Genomic DNA, 18052 nt, shown 5'->3' with positions numbered 1-18052 from the left:
CCCTTTGTTCCTTTCAATTTATGGCTTGCTTGCCTCATCCAGCATTGCCCCCCTCTTCTGTCTTTTGTATTCAAATTTCTCTCTCTTCCTTATACATTGGTTTGTGCAAATTATTTTAAAGCATCTGATGAAGTGAGATTAAGCCCACAAAAGCTTCTGCTATATACATACTTTTATACTTTGGTTAGTATATAAGGTGCAAATCTACCCTACCTGCACATCTATTTGCACATCTTATGACAGTCATCCCTCTGTAGAGCCAGTCAGAGATTACTGCATTTTAAGAATATTAATTAAAATGACACAATATTAAATTTCACAACTCAGAAAATATACTTCCATTTTTAAAACACATAGGCCACATCCAGATGTGCGTGAATGTTTGGCTTCCCAGGTACAACTATCAGTGGTGCACCTTGTGTCACCACTAGTTGTCTCCAAGGAATGCTGTGCCATGTGCCCTCTGGTGTGCAGCAAGGTACCCTGGGTGGGGTAGAGAAGGTTGGGGCCAGCTCTGGCTGGCCTGGCTCTGGTTTGAATGGTGCATACTGCCCCTGTGTGCGTCACTCTGCTTTTTCTTCCTGTGGGTTTTTTTTGATCCCTGGATATCCACAGGCCAACCCCCTCCCTGCTGCTCCCTTGCAGTGCTGAGAACAACTGAATGTATAGTATGTGGCACCGCAGATGCTGCAACTCATCTGGAAACAGCTGTATAGTGCAGAACAAAGAGCAAAATATTTTAGACTAATTTCTGAATCATAATATAGTATTCATTATAAAATGTACTAAGCTGTACTAAGCAAGATACTGTAACTACTGATAGCTAATGTAAATTTCCAACATACAAATCCTTTACAGATGCACACTTTATTGCAGGTCTTTTTATTATGTATGTACATGAGTCTCAATAGCTTTTTGGCAAAGTCTTACAGAACTGTGGAAAGGATGTGTATCAGTAATTTTGGGAATCAATGATTTTTAATTTCTAAAAATCTAGTGTATTCTGATTTGGGTGTTGATGTGCATATATGTACCTGAACATACATGATGGTAGCAATCTATTTTAGACCAAAACATTAGTTTAATTTAAGGGGTTAAATCCTCACTTCAAGGGTTTAATATATCCACATTTCCCCTAAACAGCAGTATATTTACAGAAATATATAAATACAGGATATATAAATAGCTAATGATGATAGTATAAATTGTGACGAATGTTTATCAATCCATGGTTTTCAGTAAACTCTGCCCTTCCCCCATTCTTTTTATTCTTTGAGTTTTAATATTTATTTTTTATGAAAATCTTGGCACTTGTGTTACAGAAAAGGTTTAATATAATGCAAATGCAGGTGGATTGCCTGACACTTTGCATGTCCCAAAAATGCATAAGGCTACGATATGTCTAAAATAGTCTACCATTACTGTATATTCCAAACACTGCTTATGATTCACAAAACTCTCTTTAGCAGATTCTAAAAGTCTGACTCCCTCGAGTTGTTCCTCATTCACTCTGAAAATAATCTCTGGCTCATGAATAAAAGTCTTGTCTGTTTTTTCCCCCCCAGAAACAGTTAAGAGCTTGGGTTGAGAAATTTAGCATTTAAAGCTGTTTGGAATTTTTAGATGTTCCTTGGAAAGACCATATTGAAGATGTTTATTTTTTTTTTAAACAAACCATTCATGTTAAAATGAAATAAAAGTAAACTCTTTTCCATGTATGACTCACTTATTTAAAAAATAGCTGAATGTACTGAAATAAATATCACATGCAGCATATTGCACAACATTAATTTGGGGTCTATCATAAACAATCATTAAAATATATATAAATTATGGGTCTGGATCACTGCAGCGCTACTTCAGTGTAATGACAGCTTTATGCCATTGACACAAATCAAATTATTTCAGCATAAAACTTGGAATCAGGTTTAAAGGTGCTTGGGTCTTAATTGATTACCATTTTAAAAAGCAATGTTAGTGATTAAATTATCAGATGGACAGTTGAAACAAATTGAAGCTCCTCACTTCCCATCCACATCTCTAAAAACAAAAATGGTAAGGCAAGAGCAACTCCTATGTAAATTAAGCAAAATTGCTCCATATGTCCCATATATTTGTCTCATTCTTGTTCTGTAGAGAGCATCTCTATGGAAAGAAGATAGCCCAGGCTCCAGTTATTGTTTTTCCACAATGGTGTCACTTTGTGCCAAATATGACATTGGTTTTCATGAGGGGAACAACTGCCTAACAGGAGATAGACCAAAATTGCCAGTTCATATCAGACAAGCCAAGGAGAAGCAGTTAATTTCTGTTAATGACTGTTGGTTGTTATTAGCTTGTTTTAAATTTGAGGCAAAATCTTACAACTGAAAGGTTCCAAATCTTATTAGCAATTCCCAAAGAGTGCTGTCATCGCTAGGATTAAGTTGCATATGTATATTTTTGTAGATTTACATTTTGGTGAAGTTGATGGCCCTATTTATTCATCTTTCCCTCTGCTTATCCCCAAGCTACAAACCAATTTTCTAGTATCCTAGTGTTTAATGTTGTTTTATAAAACTAATTATGTCCTAAAGCTGTTTTGAAGCACACATGTGCTACAGTACTTAAATGCAAGTGTTACTCAATACTGTTTTATTGGAGCCATCCCTGGGACTTACTTGTGCTGGATCCACATCATTCAACATAACTATTGATGTGCAGTGATAATCTAGGACCAGTCTCCAGAAATCTTTGACAGTATTTGGTAAAGGATGCTGGGTAACTATAAATGCCGAAGGTTGTTTATAGCTCTGCAAAAAAATAACAAAAGTTAACATGATAGAATTGATAAGAGCTGTAATCTGTCCAGTAAATTGTCAGTAATGGATCCAACTCCTAGGATTAGAAGTATTATTTTTGTTTAAAAACTTACTCAGTTTTCTGATATTCCCTGAGATCTTGTTTGTTTGCAAACCTAATAAACTGAGATTCTTACCGTTTTTCAGATCATAGTTTTAAAACTCCTATGCCCTAGGTTACAGTAGGCAAAAGAAAACAAGGAGACAGAGAGAGAGAAGCAGAATCTTGCCTCAGAATAGCACCCACAAAATCCTGCACAACAAGTTTGTATTCACAACAGACAAATTAATTGTGACTGCCTGTTTTTGGTTGTTAGCTTGAGTGATTCCAGTATAAGGAAATTCCAAGTAATTTCTAGGAAATATTGTTAAAATTGTGTCCATCTGGCAACAGAGCCGTATCTTAAGAGGACAAATGCCAGATTCTTTCTGAGTTTAATTATTAGCCTACATCACTCACTGAGCTATCAGTGAACTTCTGTACACAAGTACAGACTCATGTGCTTCCTGTTTGCTGAAGCCCATTCCTGATAAAGGACTGTCACAGTCCCCACTGCCAACTGTTTTGAAAGAAGCTTGTATTCACTAATCTTAAACAATTCTGTTTTTACATCAACTGTGTGGCCAACTGTTTTGAATCTTCCCTTAGCAGAATTATTGGGAATCTCAAAGCGTCTAAAGTGTCATTTTGGTTACGGGGTTGAAGATGGTTCAGAAAAACCACCTCATTTCTTTGCTCAGTGATCTCCTTTTAACAGTGGATAATCATCAGGTACCCATACTGCAATTATTACATCAGACATGGGTAAGATGAGAGTATTGATTTGCCTGCACTTGCATACAGAACAGGGCTCCACCTTTCTGGCTATGAGACTTCAGAAGGTTTTAATTGGATAATTGTTCTTTGACATGACCCTTCACGGGACAATGCATCATCCTTATTGTTCAAAATAACATAGAGCCATCAAGAGGGTTAAGGAGGGTTAATGGATAATGCCCAGCTCTGAGTCTCCTCCTTGACTCATGCAACGGGGAGAGATTATTTTGTTCAGTGTCTGATGGACACTGGGATGCACAGTTTCTGGATCGTGGCCCATTCATTATAGAAAAGATTCCAGGGTCATGGCTGGAACAGTAAGTGTACCTGTGATTCTGGGCAGAAAGAAAGGCCTTGATGTGGCCATGTCAGCTGCCATAAGTTTGACAAGTCCGAAGGATGTTGCAACTTGCTGCAGGGCCAGGGGCTGTTGCTGAAGCAGTACTCAGCTGCCTGTTTCCAGGATCAGGAAAATGGAAAGGTAACAGAACACCTTTGCCCCTTGTAGAACAGCTAGGTTGGTTCAGGTATACCTGAGCTACAGCCTAATAATTTGACTTCACAGGTAAACAGCTTTTAAGACAAGAACTTCAAACCTGAATACTAAGGCTTCACCCCTTTGTACATTCACAGGACAAAATTATATTGAACCTCTAGGACAGGCACAGACAAAATATAGCCCACAGGCCGCATGTGGCCTGCCAGGCCATTCTATCCACCCTGCACAGCTTCTAAAACATTTTGAAAATTAATATTTATCTGCTCCTGGATGCCTATCAAAAATGACAGGAGTTAGGGGCAGTAGGGCCTAGGGGAAGCTGGCAGGACCCAGGAGCAAGGCTGGCCCAGCTGGGCCCCGCCACACCCCCAGCCCCCTCCCACCCATGTTCCCCCCACCTGGAAGGCTCCGCCTGCAGCCACTTTCACTGCTTCCCTGCAGCCTGCCAGCCACTCCAGCACCATGTGGCCCCCATCTGCATCACTGGACTGCGCCAGTACCCCCTAGGCCAGGAGTGGGAGTGGTGTGTGTGTGTGTGGGTGTGTGTGTGCGCAACAAGGGAGGGGGAGAGAGAGAGACAGAGAGAGCAATGAGGCAGGGAAAGTGTGTGTGTGTGGCTGTGTGTATGTGTTCGTGTTCATTTGTAGGTGAGTCCCATACACACACCCCACCATACACATGCACCCACACCCCCCTCGCACTGCCATACACTCAGACCCCCACACCCTCTCACACACACCAGCCACTCTCCCCCCCCACAAGCCCCATATCCACCCATACCCCACATATCCACATGCACCCACGATTCCCTCACTTCACACCCCCCACACCTATCCACCCCCACACACATATACACCCTCCCCCACCCCCCACAGCCCCTCACAAACCTATACCCACCCCCTCACCCTTCCACAATATACAAGAGTAAGACTTCATTTTAAGCTATTGTGCAATCACTTCTATGTACACTATACAAACACATGTAAATTAGGACAAAAATATTTTCTGAAATCAAATTAATGAATGTTGTAGATGTTGGATTTTTAGAATATAATTTGGTATTTTTCTGGTTCCAAGAAGACAAAACCCCTTGCAGAAAGGAGCACTTCTGGGGGCAAGGGAGGAACTTCTGGTGGCAAAGGTCAGGGGTTAGGGGGTGGGACTTCCAGTCTCAAGATGGTGATCAGGGGGTGGGGCACCTGCCAAGGAGTGGGGCTACCCATGCAGCCCTCGGCAGCTCACCAAAACTCAGTAAGCAGCCCTTCATCCAAAATAATTGCCTGCCCCTGCTCTAGGAGATGTGAGATGAGTCTAGATTGGAGATGATGTATTCTAATAAGACTTCTACCACTTATTTACTGTGTGACCCTGGAACAAGCTAATTAAGCTCTCATTTCCTGTTTCCTTAACCATATATATAAAAACAACACTTACCTAGTTTTCACAGGAGTGTTTTGAGATCTAACTATTGTTAATGAAGTGTTTTGAGGTCTTGGCTGAAAACAACTGAATAAGTATAACCTATTATTACTCCTATTATTATTCTTCAAAATGTACTTTCTAGAAAGGCTATTTAAAATGAATACCTTCTTTCCTAATCTGTTTTCTTGTTGTGTATGTTTGTGTGACAACTTTAATTACTTCAGCTGTAAAATGTTAGCAATATACTATAAATACCTAAAGTGTATAAAACACATTTAGTGTCTTTTAAAGATATCCTATTCTGACTGTTAAAATTATAAAAGCTGCATTTAAAAAAATCATTTCCCTGTGAACTGAATAGGAAATGCTCATTCAGACAGAAATAAACAGAAAGACTGAAGTAATGGCTTGTGTACTATCAGTGATGACAGACAATTATTTTTTTCTGTTAATTACTGTGTAAATTAGAAGGAAAGGGAACTAAAATATTGCTGCAAACCTTATTATCCCATTTAGCTGCCTTGGTGACTTAATAGGTAACTCTTTTTCTCTTAGGCCAGATGGTTAAAAATTCAAGCACTAGAGAGAAATCTAGGCATGTTTCATTCATCAGTCCTCCCTGACTAGCTCTTTCTGTGTGGTTTTGGAACTTTAGCTGTGACATAACATATGGTAGATCCTTAAAGTACTCAAGAGTTTAAAGATTATGTGTCATTTTTAGGAAAGTGAATGAGAAAGATTTGCATCCTCTTGTGCTGACTATACTTTCTGGTATTTCTCAATTTGGAGAATGGTTTATTCCTTCTTTATTATCAATGATTTGATGGGGGCTTACATCCATCAGTGCAGCATTAATGTAGTTACTGCTTTCCCCATCTATTGTGATGAGGAAAGGCAGACATCTGTCTGGAGGCAAAACATCCATACATCGGTTCTTCTCGTGGTTCCGGGGTAAAAGTGCTATACTGCAGTCTTCCACACGGAGCGTTGGAGTCACCATATTTAGAGTCTATAAAAAAAGTAAACAATGCATCAGCAAAATCAACTTAGTAGTAAATGCACCCTCAACTAGTTAATAAAGATTTCTCGATCAACTCAGGACACTGTCTCAGAAGGGAGTCTACATATGTAGAAATGAAAAGAAAAACAAACAAAACCAAGTTGGGTCTGGGAGCAAACATCCCGGACTACAGAATATGACCACATTAGAAGAAAGAATCTCAGGAATGAGCCCCTGGAGAAAGAACAACAAAGGGAAACCACACAGTATTTCTCCTTCTGTTGGTGAGGAATAAGAGAATATTACAATCACTTTTATTGTCTGTATTTATTATTCCACATATTTCAATGGAAATTTGACACTGCATTGCTTTGTTCTGTTGTATTTTTCCTCACAGACCTGATCCAAAATCTTTTGAAATCAATGGAGGTTCTATATTGGCTTCAACAGGCGTTGGGCCAGGCATCACACTGTACGAATCCATGTTATACTACTCACAACTTACCCTAAATTCTTCTTTGATCTGGCTTGAGTTAGTCTGAGGATCAAGTTTATTCATTTCATAGTACACGGACCTAACTTGAGAAGCTGGGATAGATGTATCTCCACAAAGGCAGGCTTCCAGTATTGCATCATGGATAAATACATACTGCTCCTGGTCAAGTAATTAAAAGAAACACTGGCTTAGACAAACCACACTATTAATGCCCAAGTAAATAAGAATTATCTAAAAGGGTCAGATTCAATGCCCACTGAAAGTCAGTGGGTGCATCTACATATGCAATTAGCATGTAGCAATAAACTCTGGTGTGAACTCATGACCACAGCATCTTCATGTGTGCCTAGGACTGCATCATGTTGAGCTGGGGCAAAGCAGCCCCAGCTGGCAGGGGGTCGGAAGGGTCAGCCTGCCAGCCAAGGAATGCTCTGACCTGGCTCAATGTGCTGCAGAGAGGCTGGCTGGGGCGCAAGGGTGTTAAAGTGTAGGACTAGGCACCAGGAAGCCCCTGCACTGTAGCACTCTTGTGACACAGCTAGCTCCATCACACATGCATTTCATCATATGTAACTACTCTGCTATAGGATAGTACTTGTGTCAGGCAGTACTATCCTACAACAGAATTAATTAGCTTACTGCGGCCTAATGGCACAGCACGTATAGACAGTGACACTTTACTACGGAGCTAATTAGTCAGCTCTGCAGTAAAGTGTCTCATGTAGACATGCCTAGTGTGATCAGTTTACCGTGAGTTTGGTGAATACTTGATAAGGCTTCAAGGTGGCAAAAGTAGTTTAAGAAACATACTGCTCTATAAAGAAAAAAGTGTGGAAAGGTGGGTCAATGATAACAATAAACAAACCAGCTAGTAACCTGTATACAATAAAACATAGATTTTATAACTGTGTTAATTTGCATTTTTCTTTTTTGCATAAATGCATATGTACTTTCATGCAAATGAAACTTGGAAGTGACATGTCCCAGAGTACTGTTTGGTTCTGAATAAGTAATATAGCTTTTAATGACAATTATCATCCCCCAAATCAGCAACATTTATGCAACACCTCTATGTATGTTTACAGGCAAGGTTTGGCTTTTTTGTTCACTTTACCACATCACATTATTTTCCCTGTGTTCTGGTAGGTTGCATATGATATAAAGGGCTGACCTTATTTTGTTTTGTGTTTGAAGAGTGTCTAGGACAATCGAATTTTGGTCTGTGGGCTATAATAATACTTCCACTGTAAATTACATGATAATATCAATTAAGGATGATAATACCTCAGTTTGCACCATGTTAACTCTTCTAGATCGAAGCTCCCTGACACAGTTGTATATGTCTACAACACCTTCTCTCTCTGCCATATCTAGCATGATGTCAATGACAATAAAACATCCAGTTCTCCCAGCACCGGCACTAAAATTAAGAACAGAGACAGCACTTAATGAGTTCTTAAAAAATGTCAAGTATTGAGCTCAATCCTGGAGGTATTCCCTGAGCGGGTGATGTAACAAAGGGCCAGCCCCAGGAGTGACCGTGATACCCCCTGGTAGCCACTCAGCCCCTTTCTTGCCCTATTCTTTGAGCATCCTCTCCTTCTACTTGTGTGCCATGCTTTACAAAACAGAGGCTGCCCCAGGAATCCCTGAGCAAGATCTCGTTTGCTCATGGGCTATGTCTAATTGCTCACCACCTTAAGGACAATTTCATGGCCTCCTCATCTTCCCTTTTTGCTATGCTCAAGGCTCCCAGATGTCACCTGTTTCCCTTGTTGGGATCTTGGCTCACTTGGCCTCCGTCTCTTCTCTTTTGCTAGGTCACTTAGCTCAGATCCACTGTGTTGGATACAGCTTCTGGACACCAGCTCTGTCTCCGCCCTTCTGGGTTGCTTGGCCCCTTCTCTGCATTTCTCTAAGCTGCCAGGTCCCTAGCCCACGGGGCCCTTCCCTTCTGTGCACAGGGTCTCCTGGTCCTGGTTATGCCTTTTTTGGCGTTGGACCCACTGGCCCTGGCTCTCTCCTTCAAATGTGCAGAGCCCACTTGCCCTGGCTCTGCCCCTTTGGGCACTGGACCACCCCCCACAGTCCTGCCTGGCCTCTGCCTGTATCAGGCTTCAGCTCCCCTTTCAGACTGCCTCTGGGCTTTAGCCTGTCCCCCAGGCCTGAGCCTATGGTGTCCTGAACCAAAGCCCTTAGGAAGGCTCAAAATGCAGGTGTGCCCCTGGCACCCAGCTGCCGGACAGCCTGCAAAGTGCCCCTCTGGTGCCCTGCCATAGTCTTTTCCCACTCCCTTTTCAGCTGTGTCCAAACCACCAGCTGAAACTGTCACCACTGAGTAAACCCACTGGCTAACACAAACCAAACACCCTCTGGGTCCAAACATAAAACAACGGTTACCACCTGTATAACAAGGTTTACCTGTACCCCAGGTAATATTTCCCTACAGGGAAGCAGCATTACGCTTGCCTTCTTCAAGACAGCGCTGGTGCCAGCTGGAAACCACCCTGCATTCCCCCTGCTCTGCAGATCTTGTCTTGGAAGTCTCCTGGGACAGACTGACTGTGTAGGCTCAGGCCCTGAACCCCTGCCCACTTCTGGTTAGGTGACTCAGCAGCCATCACAAGTGTGTTTGTTCTGACCCTACGGCCCTGCCTGCCCTCGTGGCTGCTTAGCTGCTGTTTGCAGCTCTTAGCCCCCAAACAACTTGCCTGTCTGTCCCTTATACCTGTTACTGCTGGCTTTTGGCTACAACTCAGCCCACAGGGACCTAGTTCCTTAGTGGCTAGCCTTCCTTGAACCAGCTCACCCTGCTGCAATTTCCTTTCAAGAAACAGGAGCCTTCTGGCTCCCTGTGACGGATGCCTAGTGAAATCAAGAAGAGTTATGAACAAGGGAGTGCAGTTTAAGTTTTGCAATTTTTATTTATGTTAGTTAGTACCTTATTACATTAGTACCTCCACTGGCTTCAGCTACTTGTGGAATATACAATGTAAGAGTGACAAAACGAGGGTGAGAGTCTTGGGTAGAAACCCAAGAGAAGACATTTCCACTCTGCTTACCTGCAGTGTACAACCAATGGGCCAGCATTAGGTGGGCTCTTGGACTTCACCTGTCGTACAAATCCCAAAAGTCCCGTGGCATGGTATGGTACGCCATGGTCTGGCCAGCCTGTGAAGTGAAACTGTCTGATTTCTCGGATCTCATGAGCACCTCTCTGTCCATATTAAAGTAAAAGAGAAGAATAAAAAGATCAGAATAAATAAGAATTTGAAAAAGTTTCATTTGAAAGTGAGTTTCAGATTTGGGGCTTTTCTTTAAAAAAAGTCTACTGTCAATCTTTTAAAGGCAAGGCAATGTGCAGATTTTTTAACTGGAGTCAGAATAAAATAGACTGATTTTATAGTAACATGTCTAAGCAATTTTAAAAATATTAAAAAAACAAAAAACAAGCCCTAAGGGGAGACAACCAAAACTGCACAGTGGATCACTGGTAAAGAACTATGGCAAGAAATCACAGGTGAAATCCTGAATCCATTGAATACAATGGAACTTGTGCCACTGATTTTGTTAGAGCCAGGATTTCACCACAGATTCTCCCAGTTCTTGTGTGTGTCATTTTTCATTCCCAAGAGGGAAAAAAACCCTGAAAAAATGGCGTGTTGTTAAAGAATTAGGCCTTAATCCTAGAAAAACGTATGCAGCTGCTTAACATTACACAAGTGGCCCTACTGGCTAGTTGTCTCTAGAGATCTATTCATATGCACGAAGTGTTTCCATTATCAGGGCTTATATCTCTTAAAGTTTTATGCTAGTCAAAAATAGAATTCTGACCTTTACACCTTAAAATTCACTAAACCATCATTTTTTTCTTAAAAAAATACATCAAACAAGTCCCTCCCTAACAAATAAACTTCTAAGTTTTCTTTTAGGAGCATATAAGAAAATGACCTACAGAAGGAAGTGGGTGACAGACATTTTATCCAATTTAAATTCAGAAGCATTATGGGGGAAGAGATGTAGTGTTGGCCCTTCAGTTCTTTAAAGAAAAGTTAGAAGGAAATAAAAGAAGAAAAAGCAAATGTATTCTACCAACACTGCACAGAAGCTGCTTTTATCAGGTTACTGTGAGGTACTGTTATATAAGTAGTGCCTAAATGAAGTCTTTTTGGATGGAGGGAATTTTTAGAAATAAAATATTTAAGGTCTTTTATCACTGTGTTTTAATGTGCTTATTCATGAGTGTTTGGTAATGAATAACTGTACAATCCTCTGTGTCCTTTTTTCCAGTCCTGGCTAAGAAGTGAAAAGCTAACATCAAAGCATGAGCTTAGAAGTCAAAGAATAGAAATCACCCAATAGCTCATCTTCTTCAAAGTCTAACCAACTCTTCTCATCTGTTTACTAAAAGTGTCTAAATAGTAGCAGACAACAGGCTGGAATGAATTGCAGAAAATATATATAATATATATTGTTACTGCAGTCAGGTCACAGTACTCATTCATATTTTACTATTAGTTTGAAAACTGCTTCATTTTCATGAGCATACTATTTCATGCATTGCAAGAACACAGACAAGCTCCATTAAGATAAAATAGGAACAGATGATTCAGTAACTTGATGCAAACACTTTTAAATATATTGCTTAAAGAAAAAGGAACCCACGGCCCAGTAGGATACTTGGCTGAATAGGGCTCAAGTCATGTCATATTTGATATATACTCAAGAGAAACTTCTTATTCATTAGTATTATAAGATGGCTATGGATATCCATATACAGAGTTGACTTTTAAGTTCTCATTTCTGCGGCTGGATACAGGTAGCTGCAAGAGTCCCCATGAATGGATTTAAGTGCAGAACTAGTGATAAAGTTATATGCTGTTCAGGGAAAGCATCTGGCAGATTTCAAATATTATCGCTGTTGCAAGAAATAATAAGATTACATGGTGGTTCCAGTTAAGTCAAAGGGAATTTTTCAGTTGATTTAATTGAAAATCCACTTATAGTGAAGTTGAATGAAAATTATTTCACTGCACTCCTAGGCATCTCACTCTTCATTCTTCAACTGATATAGGTACTAATAAAGCTGACAAGTAAAAACCTATCACAAATACATGTTAAATTTCAGCATTCAACCATGATACTTTTTTTCTACTTCCAGTATATACTCTGAAGTGTTCACGGAATCTCTCCAGCCTGGGAAGCTCTTTAGGAGAGCCACTTGGTCTAAATACCTGTCTGTTAAGTATCAACCACACAAATGGCATAATTCTATGGCAATATAATATGGCAATCACAATGCTGCTTGTAAAAGACCTTCCTGCTTCAAATGAAGTTGTCTAATGAAAAAAATTACTTCCCTATAAAAGAGTTCTATTGTAGGCTCAGACAGATTATACTGACAGATCACAGTATTTATAACCAGGAAGAATAATGGTACACATGGACACAGACACAGACTCAATTGTGGTGGACAGAAGATGAGAAAACAACATCAATGCTCCTTTTAGCTAATGGGTGGGGCAGCACCCTCTCTTGCTTCAGTCCCTCATGGAAATGGAGTGTCTCTTTCCAATTCAAGACTGGGCCAAGGGAGGTTGGGGGAAGGACAGAAAAGGATCTGAAATTCAAGAAAAAGGAAAACTTGACCATAAGGGGGCACTGGAGGACTGCCCAAAAAGTACTTTGCTGTGGATAATGGGCTGTTCCTAAGTCAAGAAAATCTAGGTGCTTTTCCAAGTTGACACAAAGGGGCACATATTTACCTCCCATGTAGAGGTACCATCACATTTAGAAAGCTGGAATTTGAAAACTTACCTTTTCTACTGCAAATGTCCGAATCACATATTCAGCCAGAAGCTCTGTTTCTATTAGAGTAACTTTAATATCTTTATATATCTCCGTGTCATCTGGCCAATATTTGCAGCATTTGACCTTTTAGAAATACAAAATAAATTAAGGTCCCTATTTTTCATCAGATTTATACTGAATCTGTTCTATATCTTTTGTAGTGATTTATGGCATAAAATTCAACCACACATAAGACAGTTAAGTTGTTAATACAAGAAAATTGTCTATGCACCATCCTTTCACCCTGCCCTCCCCCTTCAAGACAGTTGCTGAGTTTTAGGCAGGGCAGCATTCAATGAAGTAAGAAACATTTGTATGTAGCATGAAGGGTGTTTACACTGAGCATAGCTCAGTTACAATAACCATTCGTTTCCTGTTCACTCTGAGTCGAGCAGTATCCAGAGGGAAATGCTATAAAGGAAGCTTGAATATATTCAGGTTTCTCTGGATCTTTATTTTTTTCATCTGAAGTTGTTTAAAAAATAACTTCTTGCCTCCTATCATGCAAATTTATACTTCACAGGGTACAGAGGAGGGGGAGACAATTTTGTCTAACGTTAGAAAAGCAAAACATGTAGTTTCCCTACTTAGATTGAACTTCTCAAAAGAATTGAGGAGAGGAAGGACAGTCATATGGCTGAAGCCCAGGAGTAAGAGTCAGGAGACAGATTTTATTTCTGGCTCTAGCACTGACTCCCTAGAAAACAACTGACAACTACTGACTCCTGTGGGCTTTGCACTTACTTATTGGGAAATTCATCCTTGTGCTGGAAGAGAGGAGGTATTCTCTGTGAAATTGGCACAGGAGTTGCTGTGGGTTGCTGTTAACTAATTACATATTAGTTGGGTTCTATTATGAGCAGGAATCTTGACCTGCAGACTGAACGGATTAACAGAATCAGAAAAGCAACTAAGAATTTGGGGCTATTACAGAAATGTGTATGAAAAAATAGCAAATTATCGACTAAGGTGAAGATGCAAATCTATGAGGCTTGTGTGCTGTTGGCCTTGCTTTATGGTTCAGAAACAGAAACTATGTATGCTAGGAACATCAAAAATTTGAACAGCTTCCACATGAAATGCCAGCAAAAGATCCTGAAAATAAAGTGGGAAGACAAAATACCAAACACAGAGGTGCTGGAGCGTGCAGGACTGACACACTTGGAAACGCTATCAAGAGGAGGAGGTTGTGATGGCTCAGCCATGGCAGGGGAATGGAAGGAGACCAAATCCCCAAGAATATTTTGTCCAGCAAGATTCAAGGCGGCTCTAGAAAGCATGGCTGCCCTTTATGGTGGTACCACAATGCATGTAAAAATGATACAAAGTCATTCAACATCAATGTAAAAAGCTGGGATCCAGTCCAATCTGGAGGGAACATTTGGCACTGGGTGTAGCTCAACATGTAGCTTTGATCAATAGGATGGAAGCAGAGCAAGAAAGAAGAAAGTAGTGTGTTTTGTAAACTTGGACTCCAACTCAGACAAAGTATGGATCTGTGAAACTTGTAACAAGCTGTGTCACTCTCAAATTGGGTTCGTCAGCCATAAGCGGATTCATCAGTCACTTTGACTAGACCTCTTATGCGTACACGCTGATCCACAGGATCCACCATTGTCTATCATTAGTTATATATATAACTATATTTATATAAATTCTGTTCTATTCAGGTGGTTGCAGACCTTTATTACCACTGCATATGGGTAACTTTCAGAAGTGTATGTGAGAGGACCAGCATGTGCTATGCATTTATTACATGGAATATTTCCCTCTTTTTTTCTCTCTTTATCCATGTTCCCTTAATTTCAAGGCAAATTAAGCATTAATTTGTTAATACAAGTGTATGGTTATGCTTAATTACACACTGATTGGTTATATACAAAAATAACTGCAAATTTTACCATGAAAATTAATAACAAAAATATAATAATATGTTTAAAATACTTGACAATTGAGAAATATATTTAAGTATCTCAGGCAAGCAGTGAGCTCTACATATTTAAAACATTAAAGTGAGTTAAATGCAATTCATTCATGCAATTCTCTTCTGTCTATAATATATTTAAAAAAAAAAATTCTGTCTGGAAAAATTTCCAAAAGTCTTACAGTCAGGAGAATGGAAATCATATGAAACTTGTTGAAGGCTCATTGTCTTATTTATTTATCTGTATTCTTTGAATATCCAAGCCACTGGTTTTGTTCAAATCCCTGACTCAAGCAAATTGAACCATTATATCTGCTCTCGGGAAATGATTTGAAATGGCTTTTTCTCACATGGTGAATATGCTTTCCTGTGTCCAGTGCAGAGTAAACAACATTTCATGTTGTCCCCAGAATGCTGCAGCTTTCTACAACCCGGTTTCTGACCTTAATTTCTTCTTCCTGCCTGTTGCTCTAGCCTTTCCATAGGTGGAATCTGATACTCACAAACATGGCCAAGGCACGTATGAAAGAGGAAACAGCTGCAGCAGTGGTCCTAGTCACAACACAACTATTGAGTATCATATGTTCTGTTTCTAACTTTAGCTCAGTTTCTTTCAGACGGGTGCCTGCCATCCTCAAAACAGCTCAGTTTAGTAAAATAAACAATTAAAAAAATAGGCACAACTAAGCTGCCTGGCATGCTTCTGACTTGGGAAGTCTAGGCAGCTGGGATTATAATTAATGACCAGAGACATTTAGAAATGCTTATTTCAAGAATTGCAGTTTCTTTTTCTTTTGCCCCAGTAGCTGGATTTTCTTCCCCTTTTAGTTCTCATTAACATGGCCCAGTGGAATAGCGGGGTAAGACTGTGGGCTTCTGCAAAATACATTATATATATCTGTGCCCTAAGTAGTTCTGCTCTGTAAGGGCTCTTTGAATTTCTGCTCAAAGATAATTTTGGATATGGGCAGATTGGGACCAGTGTTAATGGATTCATGACAACATAATTCCTTGCCAATTCTCTGGAGGGGAACGAAGGATGTATCAACTGTGGGAACTGTGCCAATGTTAGATGCAGTTCTAGCCTGAGACTGGCTCTGCTAAGTGTTTTGCTGAGTGGGAGAAAATAATAAAACATGTGTTTTAATTTTTAAAAATTATTTTATTCTTTTGGCTCCAATCCTACAACACTTGATGCATGTGCTAAACTTTATTTATGTGACCTCACTAGTTTTCTCATGTGCCAAAAAATAAGGGAAGTCTGTAAGGACTGATTCTCATTCATAATAAAACCCTGAACGTGAGTATAAAGAAATTTTAAAATAGATATAAATAGCATAATGAGAAGCAGTCCCATGAATGTTTGCTGGATTGAAGCCTTTACAATTTCAGTGAAATAAGATAAGAGTTTAGCTATCCATATGAAATACTGCTAGTAAAAAAGGCAAAAATATGGGTGTCAAAAATTTTACCCGATGTTTTGGTTGTAGTTGTGTTGGTCTAAGGACAGAGGCAGGCAAGGTTCTTTGAGTAGATGTGATATCTTTTATTAGACCAACTAAGTAGTTGGAAAAAAGTTCTTAGCAAGCTTTCGGACGCAGTCACCCTTCTTCAGGCATAGGGTGCCTCTGCTGTTCAATTAGGTAAAAAACTTTTACCTGACTTTTTAGCTATTGTATCTGGATTTGTTTGTTCATTTTTGTATACTTTTTGGCTTATTATATGAACAAAAACCTAGAAGGTTTAGCTATATAATACATGTATTCATACTTAGACTAAATATGAAATCTATGATGATTGGTTTGTACATAGTAAAATAATGGCTGCATAATAGTTAATAGCTACAAGGCAGAAAATGGTTTTTGGTGCTCATGGGAGTAAAACAATTGAGAGGTAGTTTGGAAATACCCCACATTTGTATCTGATTGCATAACAAAACATTCAGATTTACACCCCAGGAACAAGTAGAAGTGTCATTGGGAAGGACATCTTGAAAACTCTCTGGGTATATACAACGTATTCCTCACAAGGTATGTTTGCTTACTCTTTACATATACATTTGGTTTACTGAGAACTTGAGGAGCATGGTAGCAGATGACCCCAACTCATACCCTAAGGACAGGGAAATCGGGTAAAAGGATAACAAGGGTAGCAAATTGTGCTTAATACTTGTTAAAAGGGCAAACAAAACAGGAAGCAGAAAAATGAGTATGATATTGCATATGCTTGTTTATTCTGAAGCAGTGGATTTGGCCACTTAAAGCAAGTAAAGCAACTAACTATTTTGGTGGTTCAGAGTGGAAACACTGAAAAGCTGATATGTAAAATGGTTATAACTAACATATACAGCTAGTACAGAGTAGTTTCAGTAACACTGATTATTTAGAGTTCCTAATTTGCTTTACTTATAAAATCAAATCCTAACAAGCAGTTACGCTGCCTGTGCACTGCCTAACTGATCATTAATGGAAAGAGTTGTATAAATTATTATTTAAGAGTAATTTGAACTAAGTAAAGATGGTAAAATGGGGATGTTGAGATATTTATTTTATCTCAAATTGTAGATATTTTTAGCTCTGAACAGCTTAATTTAGGTACTGTAGGTTACAGCAGGGAACAAAGAACCAAGGGCTGAGTCTAGGGGATGTAGACAATATGGTCCATTCATTTTAAGGCTAAATTTGTGTCTAACCCCTCAAGGCTTCTCTGCAGATCTCTACCAAATTTTCTGAGTTATATGCCTTGTACTGGCATATTTTCACCATGGATTCTTTTGGGACTACCCAGGTTCCATTCACACAGTGGTTGACCAGTCCCTGCAGTTTGCCTAGGGCAAGGACTTGGGGCTGAACGCTGTCTCCAAACTCTGCTCCGCTCTAGGTCTAGATATGGCTAATGCCATAGGCGACTGGTAGGTGGTGCACAGGGATGCACGTGCCCCCCCTGATGGGGCCCGTGCCCGCCCGATGGCTGACACTGATACTGTTGGTAGGGCTGGTGCCCCCCTTGACAAGGCTGTGGCTGTCAGCCGCTTCTGCGGGTGCCCCCACAGATTCAGGAGGCACCAGTCATTCAGGGCTAATGCCGCTCTCAAAGTAGCAGTGCTATTATCTGTGAGATACACTATGACCCAGTACCTGTCCTAGGTAGCTTCTGCCAATGGGTTGCTCTGGCTGGGTAGTTGCTCTTGCTTGGCCCCTGGAC

The 18052-nt window shown here is 40.1% G+C and overlaps 1 protein-coding gene across 13 annotated transcripts in view; it reads right to left on the bottom strand.

Annotated features, from left to right (window-relative positions):
• PTPRM (protein tyrosine phosphatase receptor type M) overlaps window positions 1–18052 on the bottom strand; it is a 725043-nt gene that overhangs the window by 18157 nt on the left and 688834 nt on the right. For all 13 annotated transcript variants that reach the window (XM_059724225.1, XM_059724226.1, XM_014606664.3 and 10 more), the window contains 6 exons: window positions 12892–13008; window positions 10137–10291; window positions 8359–8494; window positions 7084–7233; window positions 6414–6587; window positions 2661–2792 (listed from right to left, as the gene is read on the bottom strand). In XM_059724225.1, coding sequence (XP_059580208.1) covers window positions 2661–2792; window positions 6414–6587; window positions 7084–7233; window positions 8359–8494; window positions 10137–10291; window positions 12892–13008 — 864 coding nt within the window. The remainder of the gene's footprint in view (window positions 1–2660; window positions 2793–6413; window positions 6588–7083; window positions 7234–8358; window positions 8495–10136; window positions 10292–12891; window positions 13009–18052) is intronic.

This window comes from Alligator mississippiensis, chromosome 3 (genome assembly GCF_030867095.1).
Source record: "Alligator mississippiensis isolate rAllMis1 chromosome 3, rAllMis1, whole genome shotgun sequence".
In the NCBI taxonomy this organism is placed as follows: domain Eukaryota; kingdom Metazoa; phylum Chordata; order Crocodylia; family Alligatoridae; genus Alligator; species Alligator mississippiensis.
This window is presented reverse-complemented; position numbering and strand designations above follow the sequence as displayed.